This window comes from Cornus florida, unplaced genomic scaffold (assembly GCF_030987335.1).
Source record: "Cornus florida cultivar Cherokee Brave unplaced genomic scaffold, ASM3098733v1 CherokeeBrave_3.0.0_Hap2_Chr08, whole genome shotgun sequence".
Lineage (NCBI taxonomy): Eukaryota > Viridiplantae > Streptophyta > Magnoliopsida > Cornales > Cornaceae > Cornus > Cornus florida.
The window spans coordinates 37,344,204-37,354,016 of record NW_026775578.1 but is presented as its reverse complement, the minus strand read 5'-3'; the positions used below and the strand labels follow the sequence as shown (position 1 = coordinate 37,354,016).

At 36.5% G+C, this 9,813-nt stretch overlaps 1 protein-coding gene across 1 annotated transcript; it reads left to right on the top strand.

Annotated features, from left to right (window-relative positions):
• The first annotated feature begins 5,564 nt into the window (after window positions 1–5,564).
• LOC132270064 (TMV resistance protein N-like) lies at window positions 5,565–6,611 on the top strand. Its single transcript, XM_059771275.1, has one exon. The coding sequence runs from the start codon at window positions 5,565–5,567 to the stop codon at window positions 6,609–6,611; it is 1,047 nt and encodes a 348-aa protein (XP_059627258.1).
• Window positions 6,612–9,813: the final 3,202 nt, after the last annotated feature.

The window sequence follows — 9,813 nt, the reverse complement described above, 5'->3', positions numbered from 1 at the left end:
GACGGTCTGGTTGTCAAAGGCGCCTCTTAGGGTGGCCTTTTTTGTGTGGACAGCTGCTTGGGGTAAGATTTTGACCCTTGACAATTTGAGGAAGAGAAGACAAATCATTGTGAACCGGTGTTATCTTTGCAAGATTGATGGAGAGTCCGTGGATTACCTTCTTTTGTATTGTCCTATGGCCCATGATTGTTGGAGGCTTATCTTGGGACTCTTTGGTGTCCATTGGGTCATGCCCCGGACCTCAAGGGATTTGATGGATATTTGGAGGGGCCAAAGGGTGGGGGCGCATGTTAGGGTTTTTTGGAGGGTGATCCCCCTTTGCATTTGGTGGAGCCTTTGGAAAGAGTGGAATAGAAGATTTTTTAATGGGGAGGAATCTTCCATTGAGGTGTTGAAGTTTTCCATTATCTTTTCTCTTTTTGTTGGGGTTAGGGGAGAAATTATTCATCCATGGATGAATTGGTGGACTTTATGGGTTCTTTGGGACCATAGGTCTTTTCCTTGTTTCTTGTTCCTGGTTTTTGTACAGCTCTTGGGACGCGTTCCCCTTTTGAACGCTTTCTATTATATTTTTACTTATCAAAATATATATATATATATATATATATATATATATATATATATATATATAATTTGTTAATAGAGCCGGTTCAGTTCGGTTTTGAAGGACTTGGGACCGGAACAGAACCGTAATGCAACGGTACCACAATTTTGGAAACGGAACCGGAACCGAAGCACTGGTTCGGTTCGGTTCCTAATGGTTCTCCGGTTCCATCGTTTCTTTGTGCACCCCTACTGTTTAACCGGTCAGCGACTTCCGTCTATGATGATTGACCCCACCTTCGGTTTCAATTCCTTCGATCCGAGCGGTTTCTTTCTGGCCAGTGCCAATGAGAACATAAGCAACACCTTTTCTTCGGCAAAGTTATGTATTCTGATGCAATGATGTCATTAGTTTTAGTTGTGAGACATTTTGATTGGATTTGTAGAGAAACAGGTTGAAGGTTTTTACGCTTTTAGAGGTGAGAGAAAGAATAAAAGGGGGTGGTTGGGAGAGAGAGAGAGAGAGAGAGGGTAGGGAAGTAGTGGTGGTGGCAGAGGGTGGAGAGTGGCGTTGGTGGCAGCAAAGGGTGAAGATTGGCAGCGAGCAGTGATTAGGGTTTTGGAATGGAGGTGGGATTGTTGAGAGATCTTCTCGAGGTGATCTCATATAGGTTCTACCCAAGGTAGCATAGACACGAACATGGGTCAGAGACACGATAAGACACGGATACGTCGGCACACTAAATCGTCAAGGACATGATACGACACGGATACATCGACACACTAAATCGTAAGAAAGTAGGCACGGGTATGGCGACTTTTGACTATATATATTATGTCAATTTTATTTAAAAAAAAGTTCCAGACTTTAAAATGTGTTCATATGATTTTCAAGATCACAAGGTAGGCTACTCTACATGTGTTTGTGTATATAAGAAGTGTTAGAAATGTTGGTCAAGTGTCAGGAGACGTGTATGCAAGTGTCGGCTAAGGGGCCAAAATAATAAAATTAATTTTCAATTATGGTCACATACATAAAGTGCCTGACCGTAAAGTTTCAATGTCCACGACATGGATACAACTCATTCATAGAAGTGTTGAGACTTTCTAAGTTCTACTCGTTAACTGATTAAAAAAGGGTCAATTTCATTTTTTTAATATCAAATATTTTTTTTTAAGACACGGGTTGGATTTTTGTTGGGCCACGCCACTTGTGAGGAAAATTTTCATCCTCATAGGGGAGGACCCAAGTATTGTCCATAGGTTTATAAGCTATTGTATGTGTTGTGGATTATATATGCACACACAAATATATACCAAAATAAACATTTTCCCCCTAGTTTACCAAAATTAACATTACATTTGGTTATCTCTCTCTCTCTCTCTCTCTATATATATATATATATATAATTTGTATTATAATTAAAAGAGAGAAAATAGAGGAGGTGGTGGCAGTGGAGAGGTGAAGAAGAGAGAACATAAGAGGTGTTGGTGGTTGAGTGCAAGAGATGGTGTGACACATACAATAGTTGTATTAGAGATGGGGTAGTTTGGTAATTTTACCACTACTGTATGACGATTGGTAATTCTGAGCAAGAGATGGTGTCAGTGACACATAAAATAGTTGTATAAGAGAGTTGATCAATAAATAAATGGGTTAATTTCAGTGACACTCCCTCAGGTTTAGCCAAATATCACCTTGAAACATCTTTTGAAAATTACTATTATTCACACCCAAAACGTTGCTCAGTCTTTCACTCACACTCCAACCGTCACTTGCAAAGCTCTGACATGATACAAAATGACTTAAATACCCTTTGACTTATCAAAGAGCTCTTTTAACCTAAATAATTAGATTAAAAGTCTAAAATACCCTAAATACTTTGCAAATCTACAATTTTATTTTACACGTATATATACTATATTCATATATATATATATACTATATTCATTCATCGCAAGAGAAGCATCACCGTCGGAGATGACGAAGTTTCCCAATCATACTCGGACAAAACAAGCCTCAAAACAGCAATTAAATATAAGGATTTTGTTATTCTACACAATCTGAATCTGATGGTGAAATTTATTTTTATCTGAGATTTGTGAATTATGAGTGTGTATACAAATATTTAGACTCCATGACCACCGGCGAGAATCTCTGAGCCTCAGGCAACCTCTAACTGTAAGGAGCTTTCAAGGAAGAATTCAGCAAAGGCAACGAGTGTAGTTGCAGCTTCCGGTGATGCGACTATTGTTGTTGTTGGGGTTCTTGGTTTAGGTTTTGAAGGTAAGGGTGAGATGGGTAGAGGGTTTGGGCTTACAATGGGTTGTGTGCAACGGAAAACATGATAAATTGGAGTGGTTAAGTGGGATGGTGTCTAGTAATTAATGAGGGGTTCGCTATCACCACCGCCGACGACTTTAGCAAGGCCTTGAACCTCCTGCAGTCTTGCATCGTCCGCCTCAATTGGGTCCACCCTGTCTACGACTCCGGAGAAGTTGGAACAGACTTCTCTCTCTCTCTCTCCAAGTGCCTAGAATGACCCCATTCTCTCTTGTGTTTGGTCCTACATCGCTTCACTCCAAATGGGTCATCTCTGAAACTGCATCGACGCACAAACGAGCAGGTTCGTTTCACCTTTTGGTATGACTAAAGCTTTCTGGCCGTTTTCTTGTTCAGAACTTCCTGCCAATGTTTATATAGTTTTGTGGGAGGAGAGGATGCCATATATATATTTATATAAGACAACAAGTCTTGAATTGACCCAGCAGAAACTATAGTGAGCAAAATATTACAACCAATAGACATATTGTTGCTCATGAATTTCCTGGATGTTTGATCAGAGAAGTGAGAAAAGAATTGTTGCAACAAAAAGAGTGTAGCTGCTATTCAAAGACCCATTTGTACAATTCTGAGAATAAATAAATCATTGACTGCCAAATCACAGAGAAAGAGAGGATGTGATGCCCTGCAATCAGGGCATCAATGTTAGTGGTGTGTTGGGGTTTCAAAGTTGCAATCATTTTCAAAGTCAGGTGAAGAGAGAGAGAGAGAGTGAAAATTGAGGGTATTTAAGTCTTTTTAACTATTTGATATTTTGGAATAAAAAGAATTAAAAAAATAAGGGTAAAATTGTCATTTTATACGTTTTTAACCATAAATAAATAAATGGAAATAAAAAAAAGTTCAGACTACTTTTATTAATGATACCGTAGAATCCCAAGTAAAATATCAGAAAACAAGGCAACTTGCCTAGAATGTCATATATATTTGTCAATATGTGTAGTTCTTTCAGTTTCTCATTACAATTCTTTTATATTCATGTCAGGGAAGTTCAATTAAAAAAATTAACCAACATTGCATTTATTTATGTTTCTTCATTTCATTATTATTAATTAAAAGTTTTCAACTTACCTCATGGATTCTAACTCTACAGGCATGAGTCAAAATGTATCGTGCAAATAGTTGAAGAGTTTTTCAATAAACTGAATAATACTTCTCCACTTGTTGCCCAAGATCTAGTTGGAACAGAGTCTCGTGTGGAGAAACTGGAATCATTGTTGTGTGAAAGGTTGGATGAGGTTCGTTTTATAGGAATATGGGGAATGGGGGGAATAGGAAAAACAACTACTGCCAAAGCTGTTTATGACCGGATCCATCATCAGTTTGAGGGTAGCTGCTTTCTCACTAATGTAAGAGAAGTCTCAGACAGACTAGGCCTGGAAGCTTTACAAAAACATCTCCTATCTGAAATCCTTATAGGGAGTAATATAAAGATAACAGACACTGTTAGAGGAGCAAACATAATAAAATCCAGACTAAGTTTTAAAAGGGTTTTTATCGTTCTTGATGATGTGGATAAACAGAAGCAACTAGATGCAATAGCTGGAGCGCATGGTTGGTTTGGCGTTGGGAGTAGAATCATCATAACGACAAGAGATAAACATTTGCTAACTGCTCATGGAGTAAATGAATGTAACACAGTTGGGGCATTGAATAAAGATGAAGCTATCCAGCTCCTTTCTTGGAAAGCCTTCAAACAAAGTTTTCCTTCTGAAGGTTATTTGGAGCTGTCAAACCAGATAGTAGATTATGCCGGTGGTCTTCCATTAGCTCTTAAAATTTTGGGTTCTTTTCTATATGGTAGAACAACAGATGAATGGAAAAGTACATTGATTAAGCTGCACAGAATTCCTAACAATGAAATTCTTCAAGTGCTTAAAATCAGTTTCGACGGACTGGATGAAATGGAGAAAGAAATTTTCCTCGACATTGCATGTTTCTTCAAAGGGAAGCACCAGTGTTATGCAAGAAGAATACTCGACAGTTGCGGCTTCTGCCCTGGGATTGGAATACCTGTTCTTATTGAAAAGTCTCTCATAACTATTTCAAAAGATCAGTTTTGGATGCATGATTTGATACAAGACATGGGTTGCTATATTGTTCGTCAAGAATCTCAAGAGTCTAGAAAACGTAGCAGATTGTGGCTTCGAGAGGATGTTTGTTATGTGTTGACAGAAAATACGGTAAGATAGCTTGTGAAAAATCAGTCATTTTACTAACAGACATTTTATTAAAGAAGCCACATTTTGTAATCCTAACAGACATTGAATATTTACCTTTTTACTTGTGCTCTCTGTTGTTAGGGGACAGAAAAAATTGAAGCCATATGCTTGGAACTGCCTGAACCAAAAGTTTTTGACCTTAATTCTGAAGCCTTCACAAAGATGAAGAAACTAAGGCTATTCAAAGTCCACAATGTGGTGTTCAGTAAAGGCCCTGCATATCTTCCAAATGAGTTGCGGTTGCTTGGTTGGCATGCATACCCTTCAGACTGTCTGCCAGCAAGTTTTCAGGCAGAGAATCTTGTTGAACTGAGCATGTGTTATAGCAGCATTAAACAACTTTGGAAGAAAATAATGGTATGTTTAATATTATATATTTTTTAACTTTATTGAATATACTTTTCGTGTTCATGGGAGCCAGTTATTCTAATACTTTCCATTTGTTTCAACAGCCTATGGCCAAGTTGAAAGTCATCAATCTTAGTCACTCCCATACGCTATCCAGGACCCCAGACTTCACAGTTATTCGGAATCTGGAAACACTAATTCTTGAGGATTGTTCGAGTTTGGTAGAGGTTCACCCATCCGTTGGAGTTCTCAAAAGGCTTGTTGTTCTAAGTTTGAAAGACTGCAAAAATCTGAAGAGATTTCCAAATGGTATTCACTTGGAATCCCTAGAGACTTATATTCTATCAGGCTGCTTGAAATTAGAAAAGTGCCCAGAAATCTTGGGGGATATGGTATGTCTATCAGAACTTTATTTGGATAGGACATCCATAAAAGAACTGCCCTCGTCAATTGAACATTTGGCTAGCCTTACTTTGATGGATTTGAGTGAATGCAAATACCTTACGAGTCTTCCAAGAACCATTTGTAGGTTGAGTTGTCTAAAAACACTGTGTGTGTCTGGCTGCTCAAAACTTGAGGAATTGCCAGAGGACCTGGGAAATATAAAATGTTTGGAGGAGCTTCGTGCAAATAATACTGCTATCAAACAACTACCATCCTCCATTAATCATTTGGAAGGCCTCAAAGTCTTAACCCTTGGCGGATGCAAGGGTACAATAATATCTCAATCATTTTTTTCATCTTGGTTTTTACAAAGGAAATGGGAAGATTCTGTGTGTTTGGTGCTTCCTTCGTTAGCAGGTTTGAATTCCTTAACAAAACTTGATCTTAGTGATTGCAATTTGTCTGAAGGAGGGATCCCCAGTGACCTTGGCAGCTTATCCTCTTTGAAAGTGTTGAATTTAAGCAGAAACAGCTTTGTTAGTTTACCTGCAACCATCTCCCATCTTTCTCAACTTGTATCCCTCAAGTTAGTTGGGTGCAAGAGGCCAGAAGCATTACCAGAGCTTCTATCTTCTATTATTATATTACTTGCAGATGATTGCCCATCATTAATAAGCTTTGGAGATCTGTCTACAAATAATATATCACTGGATATGGTATCCACATTCTCTAATTGCTTTAAATGGAGTGAAAATGTGGTTGATATGTAGATGGGATTTCTGTTTAAGGTTACTCTCTCTCCCTCTTTCTATATATATATATATATATATATATATATATATATATATATATATATATATATATGTGCACATGTATGTAGTATGAATATGAATGACATATTGTTTTCTTGGTACAGAGATCCCGTGTTGTAAATTATACTTTGACTATTATTTTACCCGGAAGAGAGATTCCCGAATGATTCAGCCAACAGAATTTGGGTACTTCAACATATGTGCAACTGCCTCCAGATTGGTGTGAGGAGAGATATATGGGGATTGCTGTGTGTGGTGTTTATAACTTCGCAACTGCAAACTCACGTTTGAAAATGTGTTTCCATTTAGTAGACCATAATGATAAACAATGTAGTCACTTCTGGATTCCCAGTGGTACGATCGTTGGCTCCAAACACAAACATATCATGCTCCAAACTCGGATGGTGCATTGGAATAAAAACAAGCACCAACTTGGGGTTTCCTTTGAATTTGTTGATCTGAAAAATGGCTTATGGAGGTTGCCGGCGAAGAAGTGGGGAGTCCTTATAGTGTGTGAGAAAGATGTGAAAAATTGGAAGTAGCAGTGGAAGACAAAAATAATTGTGTCAAGAGAGAGCATGTATTCTGAGATGGCACCACAGTTGTCAAAAAATCTCTTTCAAGCCATTTTCACATTTTGAGTGTCCCATAGTATAATTTCTCTCTTTTTAGAATAAACTTTGGCCGCATGTGAACTTTCTAATCCACGGCTGTTTTCTTGATAATGGTAGAGAAATCTCGTAAAAAAAAAAAAATTATGAAAGGTATAAAAGGTTTTAAAAAAAAACTCATGTCTGCTATCTTAATAGAAAGTTGACACTCAGTCAAGAGGGTTTAAATTGACATTCTTAGTCAAATTAACATTTTTTCCTAAAAATCAAAATTATACTTTTTTTCACCCACTAACATTTGATTGTCGGAACAAATTTGCACCGAAAAAGTATTGAATTGGTATTTGAGTTGGTATTTGAGTCATAAATTCATCCCACATTCTCAATTTCCAATACCGTTTCATAAACAAAATGTGTGCAATCAATTTTTGAGTCAATGATTCATCAAAGACCTTTTTTTAGTGTGTACTCCTTCGGTTCTATAATTTAACTTTAGGCAAACTACAATGACCTCCCTGAGGTTTGGACTAATTGCAACTAAACCTGAGGTTTGCCATTTTGTTACTGGGACCCCCCATGTCAGATTTTACAGTAAATTTACATGTCTACCCTCATTATTATATTATTAAAAAATTAAAATACCTAAAAATAACAAATGATTTTTTTACCTAATAACATTTATCCTCGTCTTCTCTCTCGTCTCCACCAATTACTCTACCCAGGCCACTTCTACCATTCACCATCACCACCCACAGTGCCACCATCACCACCAAAGTGGGTATAGCAAGTGACATACAAGTTATATGCGCGCGTGTGTGTGTATATATATATATATACCACCACCACCAAGCACCATCACTTCACCACCCCTACCAAGCACCATCTCCTCTTTTTCTTCTTCAAAACTGAAACCCATCTCCAATATTCAATGTCAAGTCTATCTCCTCAGCCAGCGGTTCCGTATTATACAACAATGCTTTGAATGTAAGCATGTTGGTTAGATCGAATTGAAGGCAAGCTAATTGCCCAAGGGCAAGGTTTAGATGCTCTATTGATTCCAGCGAAACAAAGAAGAAAATAGAGCTCAACCCAAACCGTGACGAAGAAGATCATGCTGAAACTCCATTGATTCAGGCGAACTCGAGTGACGAAGAAGGAATTTGAATGAATCGGTGATGGCGGTGGTGGTGGTGTTGGGTTTGATTAGAGCTCTGCAATCGGTATCGCGATTGTGGTAATATTGGGTTTCGATTACAATCGATGATGGCGGTGGTGGATCAATGAGGGCTTTGCAACCGTGCCACCACAAATTCCTCAAGCGGGTGGTGCAACAGTGGTGACGGACCGGCGAGGATGAGGATGGGCTCGGCTATAGTGGCTCAGATATATGTTTCGGCCGTAATGGACGGTGGGCGGTGGTGACAAACTAATTTTTTGATCAAAAATATTATTTTTTGTACGGAGGGGAGGTCATTGCAAAATGGAGAAAACTTCAGGAAGGGTCACATTGCAACAAAATGATAAACCTCAGGTTTAGTTGCAATTAGTCCAAACTTTAAGGGAGGTCATTGTAGTTTGCCCTTTTAAAAGAAAATATAATTAATGCATTATTTCTTTTTAAAATCACTATGTTATCCTTTTAAATTTAAAAGTGAATGTAATTAAGTTGTGAGATATCTGAAAATTCAAAGGGTAATTATGAAAAAATAGATTTTTTTTTTTTTTTTTTTTCGCTGTGTATACATAATACGTGTCCATGCGTGCACATCACAAATGGCTTGTCGGTGTACTTCTTCACTTTATATTAGTGTGTATTTAGCGTAAATAGGAAGTAGTTTTCTATTATACAAAATGATTTAATGATTATTAAATATAAAATAAAGGTTAAAGTGAAAAAAAATTCCTAATCTATGTTTAAATTTGCAAATAACCTCCAAAACTATATTTTGTGCATAATAGTGCAAAAATCCCTAAACTTTGTTTGAATTTGCGAATTACCCCCTAAACTATATTTTGTGCATAACATTTCCTAAACTATCTATATTTCATTAAATGATCATAATGTCCATTCTTATTGAATTACACTTAATCTATTTTTCTTATTGAAATAAATTATGAAAAAAAGAAAATATACTAATTTGATGACATATTCTCCATTAATTTTTTAATTTTTCATGAATATATTAAATGAAAAAGAAATAATTTTTTATTTAGGTAATTTATTAATTTTTCATCAATATATTATATATTGTACGAAAAAGAAGATATTTTCCTATGGTAAAAAAAAATATAAATTGGTTATAATAAGTTTTATTATAAATAATAAAATTTTAATATTAAGTTAATCATTTTAAAAAATGCTACGTACAAATTTATTTAGTACTCCGTATCTTTTTTTTTTTTCACTTTATTATAAATTGATATTAATAATAAAATTAAGTTAAATAATATAATTATAATTTAGATAAGAGAAAAAATAATAAAAATAATTTAATAAAAATAATAGAATAGTCCTTTGTAATGCTTGATGGAGGAGAAGACTTTTCATC

Bases quoted from the DNA above. Each gene is read 5' to 3' on its own strand.
- LOC132270064 (XM_059771275.1), top strand. From the start codon at position 5,565: ATGGCCAAGTTGAAAGTCATCAATCTTAGTCACTCCCATACGCTATCC.